The sequence below is a fragment of the Ovis canadensis genome, chromosome 3 (assembly GCF_042477335.2).
Source record: "Ovis canadensis isolate MfBH-ARS-UI-01 breed Bighorn chromosome 3, ARS-UI_OviCan_v2, whole genome shotgun sequence".
Lineage (NCBI taxonomy): Eukaryota > Metazoa > Chordata > Mammalia > Artiodactyla > Bovidae > Ovis > Ovis canadensis.
In genome coordinates this window covers 136,925,481-136,948,847 of record NC_091247.1, presented here as the reverse complement: position 1 = coordinate 136,948,847, position 23,367 = coordinate 136,925,481, and the positions used below count along the sequence as shown (strand labels likewise).

The window sequence follows — 23,367 nt, the reverse complement described above, 5'->3', positions numbered from 1 at the left end:
TGGTGTTTCTCTTAACCTGTAATGTAATCTGGTTTCATATGCCCTATGAGATTATTTATTCTGTATATGGCCAGATTTGTGTTGTTGTTTTTTGTTTGATACTTCAAGGCAATCTTAATTCTTGTGCTCTGGAATCAAATTTCATCTGCCACTTACTAGCTGCATAACCTTGGGCAAGATATTTGACCTTAGTGCTTCAGTGTCCTTCCTCATCTATAAAATAAGGGATAATAAGAGTGTCTGCCTTACAGGTTGGGCTTTAGCATATTGTTATTAATTATGGGCATTTGGTATCTTGGCCATATATTTTGGAATTACATTCAAGACTTCACTTAGCGTTATCTACATGATTTGTGCTTAGAATGGTAGTTACAACTTCACTGACATATTAACTTCTTTAGGGAAGGAAGAGAACTAAGTTTTGTTGAAAATTTTTGTAATACTTGCCCAGACACTGTACTTCTCTAAATGTCTTTATATTAAATTGTGTTAACAACCTTGTTTGGTTAGTTTCTGACAAATGGTCCCAAAGCTGTCAAGCTACAATGTAAGTCCTTTCCACATTAAGCACCTGTCTAGATAGACATGTTATGAAATGGAAGAGAATATATAAATGTTTTAGTTGAAAATTAAAACACCTAAAAATGTCAGCTCCTTTTACATGTATACATGAAGGCAGGAGCAGGGGTTAGGAGCACAGGCTTTCCTGTCAGACCGGTCTGACTTTCCTTCCTGCCTCTGCTACTTACTGCTAAAGTGACAATGAGTAATTCTTCTTATCCGTAATACAGGGACAGTGATTCCAATTTCACAGGATTGTTGTGTGGATTACATAAAATACATACAAAGGTTGCAATCATGTAAGAAACTCAGTAACTGGTGGATTGCTCAGTACATAATTCTGGGACCATTTCTTTAGTTTGGGGAGAGCACAGAAACTATTTTGTCTATGCATTCACTGAAATCAGTTTCACATAAACTAAAGAATTGATATAGAAAAATTCAAGGAAATGTGTATTCTCTTAGGAGTAATCATTATCACTAAAAAACCATAAAGGTATAATGAAAAATTTTAAATATCTATGGACCTATCAGAAGTCATAGAAGGCAAGTGAAGAGCCTTTCATTTGATGAGGGTGGAATGATTTGAGCATTTATGAAAGAATGACTAATGAGTAAAATATCTAAAAATATGAATTTAAAATGATACTCAATTCACCTTTCATCATAAGTTGCTTGGGCATTGATTCATTGCTCTGAAATTGATAAATAAAAGGAAGAAAAATCAACCATCCATCTGCTTTTTCTGTACAGATTATATTTCTGGGTAGTCAGAGAGAAATCAGCAGATTTTCTCATAAAAGAATTGTGGCTAATTCATGCATAAAGAATGTACACATTAACAAAAATAAAAACTGGTGACAAATAGGAAAACATTCAATGTATAACAAAAGCCCAGTCTCCTAAATAATGTAGAGGGACTTTCCAGCTACAGAGTGCTTAATGTTTAACACATTTAACACAGTGGCTGGTAAAACTTGGCATCCTGGAAGTCTGTTCAGTAATACACTTTTCTTTTTTTTCTCTATTCCTTAATAAAACATTAATTTTATCCTATGCAACTTTCAGGTTTGCATAATAAGTTTTAGAAATTACAGCAATATCAAAATTTTAATGCTGGAAGATCTTGAAAGTTCATCTAATTTAATATCCTTTTATAGGGAAGGCAACTGTTACGGGACTTGCCTGGTAGTCCTGGTTCGATCCCTAGTCAGGGAATTAGATACCACGTGCCACAACTAAGACCTGGGGCAGGAAATACCTTGTTAATAAACAAAAGCAATTGTTATGTGGATAGATAGCCATTATGTACAGTTTTTAGTTTAAAGTCACCTGTGTAAATATTAATATTTCCTAGGAATGTGCCTGATATTTTTAAACTTGTTCCCTCAAGTTTCTAAAAGCTCAGAGCTCTTTGATTTTATTTTCTAGATTTCATTTATCTTTATATACTTTTCTTTTGGCATTTCACATTCTAGAATTAGATATTTAAGATTGAAATGTTAACTGATACCAATTTGCAGAATTTTAATTTTTTTTTTTAAAGGCTGTATCATGTCAGGGAGATTTAAGTACATTGGCCAGTGTGGTTACATCATTAGCAAACCTTGGAAAAACTAAAGATCCTGCTCCAAATAGTAATGAAGTGTCTATGATTGAAAGCTTAAGCAATGGTGATACTTCTTATACCTCTTTGTGTGAATTTCATCAAGAAATGCAGACTAACGGTGATGTTTCAAGGTAAGATCTGTTTTGAGCATGTGTCCCTTTGCCAATTGTCCTTTAGTATCTCTTAAAAAATATTGTTATGTTAAATATTATTTACAGAAGTTTCAAAAAACAATTATTTCTATTAAACTTAGAAAATTTAAGTCATAAGTAAATTTTCATTGAAAAATTCTGTTCACTATAAAATGATGTCCAGCAGGTTACATTGTAAATAATGAGCAATAAGTAAATATGATAAGATTAGAAATATAGTCAAAATTCAGGAGTTTGTTTTTTTTTTCCAATAAAGATGATAATTTGGGTCTGATTTTTCAGATGTTTTAGTTGCCAGATTTTATATTCTATGTATTTAAAGTTTAACATACATCTTACTAAGCAGTCATTTTTCATTTCCTCCACCAATTTCTGGTGATGAAAATAGGTTTTTAAAATTGGGTTGAATCCATTATAGTTTTAAGTTTACACTTCAGGAAACTTGTATCAGAATTCTACTTTTCATTCTTTTACTATTAATACGTAGAAACCAACTTTTTTCAGGCTTTTTTCACACTCTGTTTTTTTTCTAAAATATTGAAGGAACTGCATTTAAGAATCTCACTAAGTACTTTGTTGAACATGAGGTTTTAAAGAACTGTGGAAGCGCTCTCACTGAAAAATACAGGGAGCTATTTTGGCTAGTTATTTACTAATATTAATTATTTGCCATCCTAAACTCAGATTCTTATAGTTCAGATATAGCTGTGTTGTCATAAGTTTAGAGTATTCTCTGCATTTTAAAATAAAATTAAAAACCTAACTTTGTGTTGTGTAAAATAAAGTCAACTTAAGTTCTTGCCCTTGTTCTTCTAAATAACTTCTGTATGTAAAATAAATGGCCTGATACCTTGTTGTATCAAATATTTAACTTGTAAAAGGAAGCGTAAGAATTTTTCTCCCCTTAAATCATGTAAGTTTTTAAAAAAGACTAATTCTCTGGTAAAATATATTAATAATAAAGTTTTTCATACTATACATTTGAAGTTTAATTTGTTACTTTTGGAGAGTGAGTCAGAGACATCACTGATATAGAAATGCTCAGTGATATACGAAAGTTCTATTTTCTAAACAGTTTTTAAGGCCTAAATCTTAATTTCCGAATTTTATATAGAATTCTCATTTTATTGTGGAGATTGGCCAAGCTCACAGCTTCTGATGTCTCCTTATAGGGCATTTGACACTCTCGCAAAAGCTTTGAATCCTGGAGAAAGCACAGCCTGTCAGAGCTCAGGAGAGGGCATGGAAGGAAACGTACACCTAATTGCTGGAGACTCAAGCATAAATTACATCGAAAAAGAGGGGCCACTTCTCAGCGATTCACATGTAGCTTTCAGGGTATTTCTATATGTATATATATTTCATAATTTTTATGTTGTGTGACCATTTTGATTTTAATTGTCCTTTCAGAAGTCAAAATATATTTGTTGTGCTTTTAAACTCAGAGATACCCCAAATAGGATTCAAAACAGCAGCTAAAACATAAAATAACAGCTCAATAAAACATCCTGTTTATATAGTACTCATTAATTAATGTGTTTAAGATTATAAAAGCTAGCTTTTAGGACATTTGGACATGATTTTTTTTTCGTTTAGACTCTGTTAGACATAGTTTGTTGATGGTAGTGTTCTTAAGTATTGGTGTTCATCATGTATGGAATCCACTGGTTTTATTCAGTGCCTAGCTACTACTGCTTTAGTGTAAATCAGTATCTTAAGACCCAGATTTTCTGCTTTTACCAAGTTAACTGCAAAGAACACAATTAATTATATAATGCCTCAGTTAGCTAGCTCTCCGCCTCATTTTAAGAAGGTTAAAACTATTTAATTTTTGGTTTTTAACTTTTTACACTTTAACCATTTGGAGAAGGTACATCTGTAATTTCTTTTTTGCTTCCTTAAATATATTTATGATGGAAACAATACATGTAGAATACTAGAAACAGTACATGTAGAATATTAGAAAATAACATCTGGCATTTGATTTGTCATTCAGATAATATTCGAACTACAGCTATAGGGAGGCTGACCATTGAGACACTGAGACCCTTCGTTAAAATTCTGCTGTTTTGATCCCTCTGTTTATCTTTGCTCTGCCCACCCTGAGGACTGTTAGCAAATCATATGCAAGTGATTGAAAGTGCTTAAGAACTCCTAGTTAGCAGTGCATAGCATAGCAGTCCTGGACTACCTGAGGGTAGTTGCTCATAACTTTACTGGAGATTATAAATTTCCATGGGCTTCTTATGAAAATATATACAGTTATCAAATAGATATGTGTGCTACTGGCAGAAATAGTGAACACAAAATAAATCTAACCCTGGCCGGGGACTTCTCTGGTGGTCCAGTGGTTAAGACTCTGCGCTTCCACTACAGGTTGGTCACGTGCGTTCCGTCCCTTCCTGAAACTAAGATCCCACATGCTGTGCGGTGCAGCCAAAAAAAAAAAAATCTAACACTGATCAAAGCTGCGTATGATAAAATTTATTCCTATAAAATATGGCTTAGTAGAAATGACTCACAGAAAAGTCACATTTAAATAATTGTGGCTGTAATTTGATATAGTTGACAAATGTATCAGGGAAACTAGTCTTTATGGAACATTTTACCAAAGTTAATTTACATGAAAAAATCAGAAATGCTTTATTTGTACTTTACAAGAAAAAATGTTATGGGGGCTAGAGGAACAGGCAGTGAGAATAATCAGGGTCATCCTTCAAAAATTTGTTTTGGACAGATGACTTGGGGAAATTAAAACATTTTTCTTTCTAGAATTGGCCTTGATATAATGCTGGAGGTTTATCTTGGCTTTAAGAAAATTATGTATGTAAAACAGATAAATTCTAAGCCATTTTTTCTCTATAAAATAGTACAGTGTGGCAGTCTTTTGAGTAACAGGCTCTCGTGTATATTGCAAGTGGTGTCAGTTTCACGATTAGAGCAACAGAGTTTTCAACATTGCCACCACTATTGTGTAAATCAGGATGCATCTGTATCTTTTAGCCCTAATATCCAGTTTTTACATATTGTAAGTATTTCATTTGTTTTAGAATGATTTTAAACTACTTAGCAAAGGGTTGTCTTGTTTTTGTACCCTAATCCTACCCTTAAAACTAGTAATCTTTGGTAATTTCCCTGACTTTTCAGGGTTGGTTTTTTTTTTCCTACTCACCATAGGCAGTATGAAAATGTGTGATAGTTTCCAATTTGTTTTTTATATACTTATGTGTGGAAACAGTTGCATCCTAACAATTAAATTTATAATGCTTAATATCTACTTATTATAATTCTCTCAAGGAATGATATTTTAGTTTATTGCTGTAGTAAACATTTCTCAAACATTTTAAAAATTATCTTTTCACATGTGAAATTTCAGCTGTTGATTGTCCTGTTTTATTACTTGACACCATTTTGTAAGTAGACAAACCACTTATGGCTAACACTGAACAAAGGAAATTAATATTTTTTGCATTTTTAGCTAACATTTCCAGAAAACTTAGGTATCATTTCAATGAAAAGCTTTGATCTGTTTGGCATCATAGATACCTTTGAGAACCCGTTAAAAGCTATATATTCATTCCCCAGAAAAATGCACATGGGCATTTCCACCTGTCCCCCAGCAGAGGTAGCTACTGTTAACTGTGTGGTGTATCTCCTCCTATCATATATACAATACACATAAAGTGTGTATCTATATACGTACACTCTTTTTAACATATATTGGTTCATCAGTATTATTTTTCTATTTTTTCTGCTTAGATGTCTGAAATGTCTTTTCTATGCTGTCTCAGTTTATGTTACTAATTTTAATGCCTACTAAGTAGGCATGGATTATTCTTTCCTTAGTGATAGAAATTTGGGTTGTAGCCAGCATTTAGTTTTTCTGTTAAGAGCAGTACTGAAATGGACATCCTTGTATACGCTTTTTTGTGCATATATGCAAGTATCCTTTTGGAATAAAGATTTAGAAATAGCGTTGTTAGGTCATAGGATAAGCTCAGTTTTAAAATGTTGATAGATACAGCCAATTTGCCCTTCATTTGGCCAGTACTCAGTTCCCTGGTGGCTCAGCTGGTGAAGAATCCGCCTGCAATGCGGGAGACCTGGGTTCGATCCCTGGGTTGGGAAGATCTCCTGGAGAAGGGAAAGGCTACCCACTCCAGTGTTCTGGCCTAGACAATTCCGTGGACTGTATAGTCCATGGGGTTGCAAAGAGTCGGACATGACTGAACAACTTTCACCTCACTTCAGTTTTATGTATTTGTTTCCCTATATAATCACCTATGCTTGGTATTACTGATCATTTTAATAATTTTAAAATTGAAGTTTCTTATGGATGAAATTACATTTAATTTATAGCGATAAAAGATCTGTTTAACAAGATTTTCAAAAATGCTTTGATAAGTATTCTGATATAGGACCTTTATTTCCAACAGTGGTCATGCATTATCTAAGGTCAGCCTGTGACTGTTATGGCCACAGACACGTTTTATTTTTCCTGTAGATTAGATGGTAAGATTTTACGTAGAAGCTACTTTTTGAAAAATTGAAAAAGCAAGTAGTTCTGAGCCCGAATTTCAAATGTTTTAAATGTGTTGAATTCAGCCATGCTCGTTATCTGGGAATGTGCCCTCTACAAATGGCATCAGCAGGTCACTTCACTCATTACTCTCCTATAAGCATTTGAATTTGTTATCCCCATAAGCCTAGATGAAAGGGACATTTAACATAAAGTATTGCTTCTTGAATTAAATTTGTTATACTGTTAATGAAGAGAGGAAAGGAAAGACTTACTGTTGATATGAAGACAGAAAGTAACTTTTAAAAACACACCGAGATACTGTTGTGGTTGGTATTTGTTAAGTGGAATTCTGCTTTATCTGAATATTGCTTTGTTAGAAACTCTGGTCTTTTCATTTATTCTAAATCCTGTTTTTAGCTGTCACATCCAGTGACTTGGATTATATCAAGATTTGCCTTTTTGGCTAATATGTTAGATAGTTACTTGTCATGTTGACAGTTAAGTTTTTCAAAGAGTGCTCATTTCGAAGTGTTCGATGTGAGATAATTGACCTCATCCCTGTTCACACTAGCTCACCATGCCGTCTCCTATGCCTGAGTACCTGAATGTGCACTACATTGGGGAGTCTGCCTCCAGGCTGCTGTTCTTATCAATGCACTGGGCACTTTCAATTCCTTCCTTCCAGGCTCTAGGGTAAGTGTCTTGAAGTTCTTGAATATTAAGTGTGATTTTGTAGCACAGATGTACATGAGGCAAGAGCTTTTATTTTGGGAGAATTTGATTAAAGGGGGCAAACTGATACAGCATTATAACTTGAAATTTTATATGAAGAATCAGAGTGGGTGGTATTTACTGTATATTATTTTATGTGGAAGATTATCCATATTTCATAATTTGATGGAGTTAACAGTTTGAATGAAGTCAGTGCACTGGAGCCAGCATTTGTAATAGGCTGTTTTTGATTGGCTTAAATGAGGGAGGCTCTAGATGACTTGGGGTGTTGTTTCTCCCTACCACCACTGTTTCAGTGTCATCTCAGGCTTGCTAATAAGGATCTGAAACTTGCATACACTGAGTATGTCTGAAAATTGAAGTAATTGTTTTTTAATCATGGGGTTGGTTGCCCTCTAAAAAGGTAAGAAAATATAAATTAGCCCATAGTACCACTATGATGAGTTAGAAGTTTGGTTGTATCACTGAAGAGCATGTCTGTATTCTGTTTAGATTAGGTGGTAATGGAAAATGGTCTATTATGAGAAATCCAAGCTTTGTTTAAAGTTTGCCAGATGTCTTCATATTGTTTTAAAGTAACTGGTTTGAAGAAGCAAAGAGACCATGGAGAAAGTTAAGCCCATAGTTAGAAAAGTATTGGTCAAGTTGTAGGACCTTATTGTACAACAATGCCAATGTTATTTTCTAACGAAGAGGTATAACACAGGCCATCAAAAACTGCCTTTTTAAATCTGTTTACTCTGTTCTTTTTTTGTGTGCTTTGTTCACTGGTTGATTACCTTTGACTTTCCTGTATAAAACTTTAGACTCAGAGTTTTCATTCCAGTCCCTAAGAAAGGAAATGCCAAAGAATGCTCAAACTACGTCACAACTGCACTCATCTCACACGCTGGTAAGGTAATGCTCAAAATTCTCCAAGCCAGGCTTCAGCAATACGTGAACCATGAACTTCGAGCTGTTCAAGCTGGATTTAGAAAAGGCAGAGGAACCAGAGATCAAATTGCCAACATCTGCTGGATCATCAAAAAAGCAAGAGAGTTCCAGAAAAATATCTATTTCTGCGTTATTGACTATGCCAAAGCCTTTGACTGTGTGGTTCACAATAAACTGGAGAATTCTGAAAGAGATGGGAATACCAGACCACCTGACCTGCCTCTTGAGAAACCTGTATACAGGTCAGGAAGCAACAGTTAGAACTGGACATGGAACAACAGACTGGTTCCAAATAGGAAAAGGAGTACGTCAAGGCTGTATATTGTCCCCCTGCTTATTTAACTTATATGCAGAGTATGTCATGAGAAACGCTGGACTGGAGGAAGCACAAGCTGGAATCAAGATTGCTGGGAGAAATATCAATAACCTCAGATATGCAGATGACACCACCCTTATGGCAGAAAGTAAAGAAAAACTAAAGAGCCTCTTGATGAAAGTGAAAGAGGAGAGTGAAAAAGTTGGCTTAAAGCTCAACATTGAGAAAACTAAGATCATGGCTTCCGGTCCCATCACTTCATGGCAGATAGATGGGGAAACAGTGGCTGACTTTGTCTTTGTGGGCTCCAGAATCACTGCAGATGGTGACTGCAGCCATGAAATTAAAAGACGCTTACTCCTTGGAAGGAAAGTTATGACCAACCTAGACAGCATGTTAAAAAGCAGAGACACTACTTTGCCAACAAAGGTCCATCTAGTCAAGGCTATGTTTTTTCCATTGGTCATGTATGGATGTAAGAGTTGGAATATAAAGAAAGCTGAGCGCTGCAGAATTGATGCTTTTGAACTGTGGTGTTGGAGAAGACTCTTGAGAGTCCCTTGGACTGCAAGGAGATCCAACCAGTCCATTATGAAGGAAATCAGCCCTGGGATTTCTTTGGAAGGAATGATGTTGAAGCTGAAACTCCAATACTTTGGCCACCTGATGCGAAGAGCTGACTCATTTGAAAAGACCCTTATGCTGGGAAAGATTGAGGGAAGCAGGAGAAGGGGACGACAGAGGATGAGATGGTTGGATGGCATCACCGACTCAATGGACATGAGTTTGGGTAGGCTCCGGGAATTGGTGATGGACAGGGAGGCCTGGCGTGCTGTGGTTCATGGGGTCACAAAGAGTCCAACACGACTGAGCGACTGAACTGAACTGAACATTGTATTTTCAAATATATGAGTGAGTTATAAAGTTTCATAAAATATATTTGATATTTGTTTTTGTTTTTATAGGCAAGAAAACAGCATATCATTGGTGAAAGCTTATTGGAATGAACTTTTTACTCTTGGTCTTGCCCAGTGCTGGCAAGTGATGAATGTCGCAACTATATTAGCAACATTTGTCAACTGTCTTCACAGTAGCCTTCAACAAGGTAAAAAGCACCTTATTTTTCCTTTTCTAGGATATAAGAGGAGACATCGGTTTTATAGTATTACGTTTAAAGTTAAGTATCAAAAGATAAATACCAATATCCTTTTTACCTTACATAATTTTTACATTTTGATAAAATTCATTAATCACCCAAAATAGTTTTAAATGAGAGTACAACAAAACTGAAACAAATGTATTTAAGTGCTGTTTCTGATCAGGCCTCATGAATTTTTACACTTCAACATACATACCAAAGAATCCAGGGTACGCTTATATAGAGGTAATCAACTATTTATAAATATATAGTTACCAACTGTTTTTAAACTGCTTTTCTTCATTGTAGCCTTTTGAATCCCAAGGTAGGCTAAACTTTTTTTTTTTTTTAGTTAATTCATCAGTATGTATCCTTTCACTTAGACACTACTAAAGAGTCACAGAACAATCCTAATTATCTTTTTCCTTTTGAGGAGACAGGTGGGCAAGCACTGATTTATAAATGTTTTGTTTCAGAATGGCTTGTGACCATCCAAGAAGGTGCCCCTTCATCAAATGGGAAGAACTATTTTTTTTGAGTTCAAGAAAAAATTATAGACAGAGAATTACATTTATTTCCTTTGCATATGCCGCTTCCCGTTGTTGGACATTTTCCTTGAACTATCTGCTTCCCCTCCACTTAATGGCAAAGAATAACCTTAAGATCTCATCAGTAGTAGATATGCCAGAAGTCAGTACTACATAAACACAATAAATTTTAAGTTAGAACATACTGTTTTACTCAACTTTTCTTTGGTCTTAACAGGGTTTTGTTGTTGTTGTTGTTGTAGTAGTGTTAGTAACTTAAATGTCTAGATGATTTTGCTCATTTTTCATTTTGCGTATTGATATAAACTTAAATCCTATTACCAAAATTTGAGTCTTTTGTAGTTAATCTCTATAGCTTATCTTCTCAAAGGTGTATCTTGGAAGGAAGCATTACCTTTAGGGCTTTTTATATTAACAGCCTGTTCTTTTTTTATTTTCTTGAATGAACAGTGTCTGAAGATCATTAATTAGTTTCATCTGAAGTTGCAGAGAGGGGCTTCCCTGATGGTTCAGTGGCTAAGACTCTGTGCTCCCAGTGCAGAGGGCCTGGGTTCCATCCCTTGTTCAGGAACTAGATCCCACATGCTGCAACTAAGACCCAGCACAGCTGAATAAATAAATAAATAAAACATTAAACTTACAGATATATTTAATTTTTAACATTTGATAAATTGATTATAGTCAAAGCTGGAAATTAGTGAGAAGGAAATATGTTGGATAAAAATAGTCATGCATTTTTGCTGAACACTAGAAGATTTTGTTTGTTTCTTTGTTTTTGATTAAAGATAAAATACCAGCAGAAAGAAGAAAATTATTGATGGAACACATCTTCAAACTACAGGAGTTTTGTAACAGCATGGTAAAACTCTGCATTGATGGATATGAATATGCCTACCTGAAGGCAATAGTACTCTTCAGTCCAGGTATATAAACATTTACTTATTAAAAATACAGTGTTTGAGGATGTGGAGAAATTGCAACCCTCATACATTTGCCATTGGGAATGTACATTGATGTAAAGTGGAAACAACTGAAGTGTCCATCAAACAAATGAATAAACAAAATGTAATGTATATATAAATGGAATATCATTCAGCCATAAAAAGTAACAAAATTCTAATACATGCCACCATGGATAAACCTTGAAAACAGTATGTAAGTGACAGAAACCAATCACACACCAAAAAAAAACACACATATTAAATATTTCCATGTATCTGCATTGTCTAGAATAGGCAAATCTATAGAGAGATTTGTGACTTCCTTTGTGTAAGGAGAGGAGAGAATGGATAGTGACTACTAATGGGTGTTTCTTGGGGCCAACAAAGATGTTCTAAAATTAGATTGTGATGAGGGTTGCACAGCTCTGAATATACTAAAAAACTATTGAATTGTATGTACCCTTCAGATCTGTGAAATTTTTGGACGTTAGACATCTGGGTATGAAAAGGGAAATTGAAGAAATCAGTGAAATGACATAGACTTTTAGTCCTGTTCAGCACTTGAATGTTTAGGTATATTTTACTAGGCATCATTAAAAGGCAAAAAGAGAGATGAAGATTGCTTTGTTAATGGGTTAAATTTCCAAACATCTTATGCTGCTGCTAAGTCACTTCATTCGTGTCTGACTCTGTGTGACTCCACAGACGACAGTCCACCAGGCTCCCCTGTCCCTGGGACTCTCCAGGCAAGAACACTGGAGTGGATTGCCATTTCCTTCTCCGAGCTCCCAGTAAATAGAAAAATGGGTCTCTTGTCTTTCTGCCAATTACTAGTTTTTACATATAGTAAAACAACAGAAAAGCTCAACAATCAATTTTAGAGTAAGAAAAACTGACTCTTAGGCTCTGTATTCTTCATTTTGGTATATGTTTTTCTGTTACTGTATATCATCATAAAATTATCTGAGGAACCCTGCGTCTTACCACCTTCAGTGAGATCAGTAAGATAATTAAAGCTATTTTGTACTATTCTTCTGATGTTTTAGATAAATTAATAACATGTATCGCAATTTTTATCACAACCAGTTTGCCCCTTTAATTTTCCTTAAAATTGAAAGACCATAGATTTGACAATAGAATTATAATGTACTTTTGTTTTATTAAGTATTCCCTCTATTTCTGTTTGCTACTTCTCTAATTCTCCTTAGTCAGGATACCACTTTCACATTTTAGGCATAAGTTTCATGAAATTCTTTTAACATTTCCATTTCAGTGAAATATTTATTTAGGTTATTTCATATTGCTATATTATTTTTCTGATAGAGATGATGTTTAGAGTTTATAATTTCATAAGTATCTTTTTATCCTAACAATGATGAAAGGAAGATTTTCTTATTAAAAAAATATAGAATATAGCATGTATGAGGGGGTGGGTGAAATGGGTGAAGGAGAATCATGAGGTACACACTTGCAGTTGTAATCAGGTCACAGTGATACAATTTATAACATGGTGACAGTAGTCACTATTGTATTGTAAACATGGAAGTTCCTAGAAAATAAACCTTGAGAGTTCTCATAAGAAAGAAGTTTTGTAGCTTTGAATGGTAGCAGATGGTAACTAGACTTACTGTGGTGCATTTCACAGTGCATATGAATGTCACTTCATTTTGTTGTGTACCTTAAACAGATACAGTGTTGTATGTCAATTATACTTAAGTTAAAGTATGTATTATTATTTTAATGAAAAAAAATTTAAAGAATATATTTTGACAATGGGGGCTTCCCTCATAGCTCAGTTGGTAAAGAATCAGCCTGCAATGCAGGAGACCCCAGTTGGATTCGTGGGTTGGGAAGATCCGCTGGAGAAGGGATAGGCTACCCACTCCTGTGTTCTTGGGCTTCCCTTGTGGCTCAGCTGGTAAAGAGTGGGAGTGCTTCCGCCTGCAGTGTGGGAGACCTGGGTTCGATCCTGGAGAAGGGGAAGGCTACCCACTCCAGTATTCTGGCCTGGAGAATTCCATGGATAGAGGAGCCTGGGGTCACAAAGAGTCGGACATGGCTGAGCGAGTTTCACCTTCACTTTTATTCTAAAAATACTTCATTGGTTAAAAATACTTTTAACTAAGCTAAGTCATTTCATTTTTTTGTTTCTATTGAAAGCAAAATGATCAAAATCCTTTCTGCTGCTGCTAAGTCACTTCAGTCGTGTCCGACTCTGTGCGATCCCATAGATGGCAGCCCACCAGGCTGCCCCGTCCCTGGGATTCTCCAGGCAAGAATACTGGAGTGGGTTGCCATTTCCTTCTCCAATGCATGAAAGTGAAAAGTGAAAGTGAAGTCGCTCGGTCGTGTCTGACTCTTAGCAACCTCATGGACTGCAGCCTACCAGGCTCCTCCGTCCATGGGCTTTTCCAGGCAAGAGTAACTGGAGTGGGGTGCCATTGCCTTCTCCAAAAATCCTTTCTACCACTTTTGAAATAGAAAAGCTGTCTTATTTTATTTGAGCCAATGGTTTGATTTTATTAGATGTTAGAATACATATCTCAGATGAAATAGTTTTAAGGGTTTAAGTACAGTGCCTGGTATTTAGTGGGTGGGTTATTAAAATAGTATTTGTGGAATGAAAGAGCCACACATATGATCGGGCTTCCTTCTGAACTGGTTTTTATCACCTCTTCCATCTCCAGTCGGTATCTTAATAAATGAGTATTCAGAACTAAGGTAACAGTATATTCTTTAATGTTTCAGATCATCCAGGCCTAGAAAACATGGAACAGATTGAGAAATTTCAGGAAAAGGCTTATGTTGAATTCCAAGATTATATAACCAAAACATATCCAGATGACACCTACAGGTATCTAGAAGTTAAATTCATCTTAAAAATTTTTGTGTATCTGTTTCCTTATTCTCCATTCCAAGTGTAATTAAATTTAGTCAGCTTTGGCCTTTCAAGTAGGTAATGCATTGTTGCAAGTACTTTATATGTACTGTTTTATATGAGGCTTCAGCACAGAAAGGTTAAGTAACCTGCTCAAAGTCACACAATAAACAGCAGAGCCAGGTAGTTTGACTCTCACACCCAAGCTCTTAACTTGCTTCAGATGAAATAATGGATTGAATTAGAAAAGTAGATGAAAAGTACATGAATAAAAAAAATACCTTTGGCTTAGTTTATAATTAATTTTGAAATTTGGCTTATGGCATTTATAGCAAGGTGTTTCTTACCAGTGTCCTTTAATAAAATGAACTCAGTTTTTGAGTGACTAAGCATTTGGCTGTCAGAGCAAGAGCACCTGGGTTTAATGCCTAACCCTGCCACTTACTGGCTGTATGACCTTATAGAAGTTAATAGAAGTTATTTAACTTCTATTTCAATTTCTTTACTGTAAAATGGAGATAAGAGTACCCACATTTTATAGTTAGTATAAGGATTAAATCAGTTAATATATTCAAAGAGCTTGGTAGAGCAGTGCCTGTTACATAGTAAGGGCTATATAAATTTGTTTACTGATATTATTAACATACTTCAAACTAGTAAAAGAATATGTTACATATAACAACTTTTTACATATATTAGATAATAGGGTTATAAGCCAGTTCCATAATGAAAATCAGCTGTAGTTTATCTAACATCTAACCAGTTTTCCTACCTTACTTCCTACCAGTTCTGTGAATACAGCTCAGCTGGTGGGAACAAACAGGAAATGAGATATTTGAGCAGTATAGTACATGAATACAGAAAGATTACTTAATTCTGGGTCTGCTGTTTCACTTGTTCTCAAGAGCGTAAGGCTTAGCGTAGAGGAAGGATAGATAATGCCACAAACTATTTGAAAAGGTGGTTCTTTGGGTGTTGGTTTTGTTATGACCTTTTTTTTTTCAGTTTTTTAAAGGTTCAAAAGTTTTATACCTTATATAAACTAATGGGCTTCCCTGATGGCTGAAATGGTAGAGTCTGCCTGCAATGCTGGAGACCAGGGTTTGATCCCTGGGTCAAGAAAATACCCTGGAGAAGGGCATGGCAACCCATTTTAGTATTCTTGTCTGGAGAATTCCATGGACAGAGGAGCCTGACAGGCTACAGTCCATGGGGTCGCAAAGAGTCAGACACAACTGAGCAACCAGCACACACATACAAATAAATACAGTATTTAGAATTTTCCTCGTTTTGACTCTACACCTTCTTGCTGACCTCTGTGCCATTAGGTTCCAGGTTCTTTGACCTCTGGAACTCTTTCTTAGTTTCTTATATTCGTAGATAGTTTAATTAATTACCTTTGGATAGCAGTTTTCAACTTATAATGTACTTTCACACGAGACATTGTCCTACCTCACTAGCACAGAACCTGGCAGGGATCATTTTGTTGATTGTCACAACATTGTGAAAGAGACAGGGCGAGTAGTGGCTTCTACCCATTCACATAGCTAGGAAGTAGTTGAATCAGGATTTGAACCTAATGGTTTTGATTCTGTAATCTGTGCTCCCCATTAATTGCCTATTTTGGGCTTCCCTAGTGGCTCAGCTGGTAAAGAGTCTGCCTGCAATATGGGAGACCTGGGTTCGATTCTTGGGTTGGGAAGATTCCCTGGAGAGGGCAACAGCTACCCACTCCAGTTATTCTGGCCTGGAGAATTACAGGGACTACAGTCCATGGGGTTGCAAAGAGTCAGGCATGACTGAGCGACTTTCCACTTCACTTCACTTCACTTCATTGCCTGTTTTACTATTCCCAATACATTTTGCAAAGCAAAACCAAAAAAACTTATCATTGAGCCTCATGTATCCTGATAACACAAAACATTGCTGTTATAACCTTGAAAGAGTTCCTAAGCCATTAAACTTAGAACTTGATCCATGATTTAAAACTTTGTTCCGTGGTTCATACAACCAACTAGAGGTAGCACAGCATAGCAGTTAAAAGCAAAGCTTTCCAAAGAAGTCTGTCAGACATCATATATATCCAGGTGACTGTCATATAGTTTAAGGCTTGAGAATACTAAAGGTTTTAAGTGTTGAAAACTGTTGATGATCTTTGTTTATGGCATTAGTATTCATGCAGAAATTACTAATATCTTTGCACTGAGTTACTCTTTGATTTACAACCTTGTTCGCCTTCCTTTTTTCTTTTGAGGTTGTCTAGACTACTACTTCGATTGCCAGCTTTGAGATTGATGAACGCTACCATCACCGAAGAACTGTTTTTCAAAGGTCTCATCGGCAATGTTCGAATTGACAGTGTCATCCCACATATTTTAAAAATGGAACCTGCAGATTATAACTCACAAATAATTGGTCACAGCATTTGAAGGCTGAGATCTCAGTTTAAAGTGATTGTTCTTTCCCAGAACACAAGAGGACACCAAATCGAACTCACTGATTCCAGGGCATCTGGAAATTTTTACTTTAAAAGAGAAACCAAAAACCAAGATATTTTGATTTTACTTCGTTAAGAAGAATGTTTGAAGTGACTGAGCAGGTAGCAGGAAGTAGAATTTCCTTTCCTGTCTTATTTAAGTGAATAAAAAATACTATCAATTAATTCTTGGTTAAGATGACACCTAGAGCTGCCACCTCTTGACTAAGATTTCTCCTTTTATTTTATAAAACAAATAAATAAGTCTCTCTTTTTTTCCCCCAGAATTGTGTTCTATTCATGTTTACTTTCATTATGAACTAGTACAAACACTTAATCGCTAAGAAGGATCTTCTTGCATTTTACGCTTCTAAAATATAATCTGTTTTAATTATCTGTCTAAAGAAGATTATTTTATGCTCAGTGGTATAATGAAAACACTGGGACTATAGGAGATAATAATTGAATATAAATATTTTTTTGTTTTTTGTAAATATCATGGCACCATTAGCATTTATCACCCTCATTGCTGGCAATGAGACATAGGTTATTTGTGATCTTAAGAGCTGATATTTTTAGTGTTGTGTATTATTAGTTATAAGCACTTTTTATTTATGTATGTAGCAGAAAATTGTTTTTGAGAATAAGATAGGGTTCATGTTTTAATGTTTTTGGTTTACTGTGTTGTAAAAGTAATAGAAACTGATCGAGCGCCACAACTTTCAGTATTTCACAATAGATATTTAAATTGTTGCTGTTTATTCCACAGAAAGCATCTGTCATCTCTCCCTCTTTTCTGACCTGCATTTAGTTTCCTGACCCTCCATGGGATTTAGCCAGTTTCTTTTAGGTCACTGCAAATACCTCCTTTGTGAAAGTGGATTTATCATAGCCAGTCTGTGTTTTCAAGGTGAGTTAGACAGTTATTTTAAAGCAATTGGTAATTTTTTGAGACTTCAGTTGTTTCATATATGGAGGAATGTGCACTGATTTTTCACTCTAAAGGGGAAAGGGCTGTTTTAGCAATAGTGTGAGCATCAGCCTGAAGCACTGCCTTGTTCTACCACAATGGAAACATTGTAGATTCCTTGAATGTCTTCCACAATAATGTTTTCCTTAGCAGAACATGATACTGTTAAGTATTTCTTTGCTGTAACTTCGTGAGAAATTACTTTGTTATCTCTATTTGATTTTTAAAAAATACGGATATTTTATTGCACTCGAACATTTTTTACAAAGATTTTGCAGTAGAAGAGAAGCAGAATTTGGGGGAAGAGTATGGATTTTACTAATTGCTGCTTTATAGTAATCAGAAGTTTTAAAGTATCAATTTACAGTCTTTACCAACTTAAGGGAAACTTTTTTTCCCTATTTAAAAGGTAATTTTTGTCAATGGGGCTTTTTTTTTCTATAATTACAGCTGGGTAAACTACATTTAGTACAGAATACTCAAATGGAAAAAGTAGGTTTATACCTTTATAAACCCAATGAAGAAAGCCAAGGATTCAAGAAATTCTTTTAAGTAATGTACTAATTAAGATACATGTTTGAAGTATTTTTCCTGATTACATTTACAGTTGTATTTGGAAGTGTTTTTTAAAAACTACATTAAAATGTGGCCTGCATTACAAATTTGTTTTCTGCCAATATATTTGATTTCAGAGTCCTGTTTGTTCATTGTTTGGTCATCCTTTTATTTGTTTGTTCCATTGTTAAGAAATCTCTAGTAAGATTTATGAAAGTACTTTCAGGAAGGAAAAAGCATGGAAAACATTTCCATATCCCAGTATTTTAGGATGATTTACATTTCAGTTTGAAGACTTGCAACTAAATATTACACACTGACCATTTATTTTCTTTCTCTCCTGAAATCTCAGTTAGGTGTAAACACACAATGATAGATGAAACATGAGAGAAGAAATCAAAGGATAAGAGAGTTGAATAAATTTTAGGGAAAGAAAATGCAAGTAGAGAAAGAGCCAAATCCAAGGAAATGGTCATCTGAATGCCTGCAAAAGGTGGCACGTTGAGAAAGAAGCCAGTATACGTTGCAGTGTTCAGGAATGCTGTTTAGTACCTGGAGGAACCAGGTGCTCATTTTCAGAGATGATACTTGGAGCATTAAAAAGAGGATTGATTGCATATCTGCCTACAGAATCATTGAACTACCTTTCTCTTCGTTTATTGAAGTCAGGTGGCCACTTTGTTTTTCTTTTTATTGTCTTGTTTTTGGCTGTGCTGCACGGCATGTGAGATCTTAATTCTCCACCTGGAGATCAAACCCATGCCCCCTGCACTGGAAACTTGGAATCTTAACTGCTGGACCACCAAGGAAGTCCCCAGTGACCACTTTCTGTCCTTCAGCCTTTTTGAGCAAGAAGCCAGAGATTAATAATTTTGAGACACTAAACCAGAAGATCACAGGATTTATAGGATACCAGGGATAACAGAAGGCTTGGATTAGGTATAATCTTGAAGATATGGATTAAGTGAAAATCTGCGTTGAATATGGGCTCCCTAAGCATATTCCCAGAATGCTGACCACTGGGTATAGGCTTCTGTGCCAGGATTTTTTTTCTTTGGGAAAAACTAATTTGTCTGGAAAAAAGATCTCCAGACACTCAACTTTTGGTTGTCCCTGATAACAAGACTGCCTACCGTTTTATCACTCTTCAGTGAATCCCAATATTTCAAATCATATATGTATACATAGGGTTTCCATTCAGCTCTCTAATGTCTACTGTTAAATATGAACATAGAGACAGGATCATCAGATATTTGAGGAAAATTTCTAATACATAAGATGATCAGCTATAATCTGATGGTGGGGGCGGATAACAATGCAGTGATCAGAAAAGGACCCCACCTTCAAATATAATTACTCTTTTGAAAGAAAGTAGGTGTATTCATTAAAAGAAAATAGGATGCTTTGAAAAGGAAACTAAAGGAAGAAACTGCCCCTGGAAATTTAAACTGATTCATTAGCCAAAACAATTCATTAGAAGGGTTCCAAGATAAAGTTGTTGAGGAAAGGTTCCAAGGTTTCAGCAACCTTAAAAGTACAATTCACCCTTGGATAACATGGGTGTTAGGGGCACCAACCACCTGCAGATCCTGTAGTACTGCAGCGTGTATGTATTTTTAAAGTCTGCATGTAAATAGACCCACACAGTTCAAACCCATGATTTTAAGGGTCAACTCTATAACCAAGAGACAGAGAAATAGAAAATGAGAAAAGATAGAACAGGACGTCTAACATTTTAATAGTAAGGACTTAAGAGCAAACAAAAGACAAGGTAAGAAAATTATTTGATACAAGAAAAGTTCCACAGAAGGACATGTGTTTCTCAGGTTGAATGATTGACCTGTTAAATGAAAAAGATCCATACCATCTTGAACTGAGAACAGCATAATCAAAGAAGAGAGTGTATTACTGCTTCTAACAGTATTGTGGAATAGATGACTCTGAAAGCCTTTGATCTGTTGCTGGACTTGCAAGAAATATGGCATGAGTTCTCAAAGCAGGCTAAAGTTGTCCCAGGTCATGAACCCTCCCTGTCCTGGCAGATTCAAAACTCTCTGGGGAAAACATTATTAATTTACATCAGAGTTTTGCACACTTTTCGGTAAAGGGCCAGAGCATCAGTGTTTTTTTACTTTGAGGACCTTACCGTGTCTGAATCAACTACTCTGCTATTGTTCAAAAGCAGCTGTAGACTGTACATAAGTGAATGGGCATGGCAGTGGTTCAGTAAAACATTTAAAAAACATGGAGGTCACTGAGCCAGCAGTGCTGGGGACTCAGAAGTGCCTACAACCGCAGCACATGGTAGATGTCCAAAAGGGTACTGGTTGAATCAGAACACCCACCACCTTTTCGATTCCATTTTGCTTCGTGCAAATAAGGGAGAGACTGAAGAACCAAGTCGTTTAGATGGTTTACCTGGTTTCATAGCAGGCCTGGCAATTTTACAAATCTGAGGCCCTCACCCAGGTGGAAGATAGCAACTGCAGGCTGAGCAAAAGATTCCTGCACTGCCCTGTTGCCTCACCACCAGCCAATCAGAAGAAAGTCACATACCCTGCAGCCTTCAACCCAAATTTTACCTATAAAAACTCTGCCCTGAGAACCACTGGGGAGTTTGGGGATTTAGAGTACTAACCACCCATTCTGTTTGGTTGGCCTTGCAATAAACTTTTCTTTCCCACCCCAACCCCCGCAAAAAAGCAAGAAACTGGAACAGCAATGGGGAGCAAACAGATTTTAAAATAAGCAGAAACAACACTTTAGGAAAAAATGAAACCTTAATCCATGGTGAAAGCTTATGCCTTTAACACATCCCTTTAATACACACACACAGACTTATATCTCAGGGAATTGAAAACATCTGGAAGAGATGTATACACTCCCATGTTTACTGCATGACAGCTAAGAGATGAAAGCAACCAAAAACACCCACTGAAAGATGAATGGATAGAGAAAAAGTGATATGTACATACAGTAGAGTATTAGCCTTACAAAAGGAAATCCTGTCACATGGATTTCATCCTACAACGTGGATGAAACTTAAGGATAGTATGCTAAGTAAGATAAAAGTGAAAGTCATGTCTGACTCTGCGACCCCAGGGACTGTAGCCCACCAGGTTCCTGTGTCCATGGAATTCCCCAGGCAGGAATACTGGAGTGAGTTGTCATACCATTCTCCAGGGGATCTTCCTGACCCAGGCAGATTCTTTACTGTCTGAGCCAAGACAAGGCCTGCATGATTTCATTTATAGCGGGTATCTAAAGTAGTCATACTCTTAGTAGAATAGTGGTTATTGGGCTCTGGTGACCTAATAGGAGCTCCAATAGGAGCTTCCCAGGTGGTGCTAGTGGTAAAGAAAGTGAAAGTCACTCAGTTGTGTCCAACTCTGTGACCCTATGGACTATACACTCCATGGAATTCTCCAGGCTAAAATACTGGAGTGGGTAGCCTTTCTCCAGGGAATCTTCCAACCCAGGGATTGAACCCAGGTTTCCTGCATTGAGGGAGGATTCTTTACCAGCCGAGCCACCAGGGAAGCCCAAGAATACTGGAGTGGGTAGCCTATCCCTTCTCCAGCGGCTCTTCCCGACCCAGGAATTGAACTGAGGTCTCCTGCATTGCAGGCTGATTCTTTACCAATTGAGCTATCAAGGAGTGGTCAAGAACCTACCTGCCAATGCAGGAGATGTAAGAGATGCAGGTTCGATCTATCCCTGGCTGTTCCATGGGTGGGAAAGATCTGGAGGAGGGCATGGCAACCCACTCCAGTGTGCTTGCCTGGAGAATCCCACGGACAGAGGAGGCTGGCGTGCTGTGGTCCATAGGGTCGCAAAGAGATAAACTGAAGCGACTTAGCAAAGCACAGCACAACCTAGTACAGAGAGAAAGGCGAGTGTTGTTCTGTGTGTTGAGAGTTTCAGTTTTGCAAGATACAAAAGTTCTAGAGATTTGCTGCACAACAATATATATATATATAGTTAACATTACTGTGTTATACACTTTAAAACAAGATGGTAAATTTCATGGGTTTTTTTGCCTCTCCCCCTACACATACACAGGATGCTAGGAAACCAGATTGTACTTTTGAAAACTTCCATAAGGGAGAGAATCAAGCATCTTTCCTATATGAACAGTATTTCAGGAACCAAATAGTTGAGAGGAAGTTTTCTCTTTATAGGACTTCCCAGGGTGGTGGTAGTGGTAAAGAATCTGCCTGCTAGTGGAGGAGATGCAGGAGACCCAGGTTCGTTCCCTGGGTCAGAAAGATCCCCTGGAGGAGGGAATGGCACCCCACTCCAGTATTCTTGCCTGGAAAAATGAATGGGCAGGAAAGCCTGGCGAACAAGGTCAGTGGGGCTGCAAAGAGTTGGACACGACTGAGCACACACACACACTTTTCTCTTTATAGGAGATTTGTGGCTAATCAAGGAATGAAATTATTCAGACAATGCTTAGCAGTGACAGCTAAAATCACAAAAAATGAGACAAACAGACACCATATATGCTCCTGAATGGAAAGATAACAAAAAAAATGAACACAAATCTTGTTAGGTGCCTAGATTTAATACTAACATACAGAAATACAGGGAGAAGAACACAGGACACAATCAACAAAATCCAGACAGTGGAAAACTCTACAGGAGAAATGACCAGTTTCTTTGTCAAATAAACCAGAAGGACCAAAAACAAGGGGTGGGAAATGGGGGAATCATATATTAAAATCAGTTGGAAAATCAGAACGTATTTGGACAAACTAAAAAAAGTATTAAATGATTGTGGACACTTGAACCTTCCTCAGCAGATATTTTATATTAAGCAGTTATTAACTTTTTCAGGTGAGATAGTAATAATATGGTTATGCTTTTAGAAAAAATTTTATATTGTGAAATAAGACAGATGGAATTTTTTAAAAACAAAAAGCCTATGGAAAGCCCATGAAAGTCACACTTCAGCATAATATAAATTCCTGTGTGACATAATTTTGAGCAATTGAGTCTAAGAAAAGAAAATTTGATCCTAAGATTTAGGAGGT

The 23,367-nt window shown here is 36.3% G+C and overlaps 1 protein-coding gene across 4 annotated transcripts in view; it reads left to right on the top strand.

Moving 5' to 3' along the window:
• The window catches only part of NR2C1 (nuclear receptor subfamily 2 group C member 1), a 40,496-nt gene extending 22,058 nt beyond the window's left edge, over window positions 1-18,438 (top strand). The window contains exons 8-14 of one of the 4 annotated variants that reach the window (XM_069584222.1): window positions 2,108-2,301; window positions 3,495-3,648; window positions 7,416-7,537; window positions 9,791-9,930; window positions 11,297-11,434; window positions 14,201-14,306; window positions 16,585-18,438. In XM_069584222.1, the coding sequence (XP_069440323.1) occupies window positions 2,108-2,301; window positions 3,495-3,648; window positions 7,416-7,537; window positions 9,791-9,930; window positions 11,297-11,434; window positions 14,201-14,306; window positions 16,585-16,759 (1,029 nt within the window). In that variant the 3' untranslated portion in view covers window positions 16,760-18,438. Of the gene's footprint in view, window positions 1-2,107; window positions 2,302-3,494; window positions 3,661-7,415; window positions 7,538-9,790; window positions 9,931-11,296; window positions 11,435-14,200; window positions 14,307-16,584 lie in introns of all 4 variants that reach the window. The other 3 variants (XM_069584220.1, XM_069584224.1, XM_069584223.1) reach the window with 3 other exon arrangements.
• The last annotated feature ends 4,929 nt before the right edge of the window (window positions 18,439-23,367 follow it).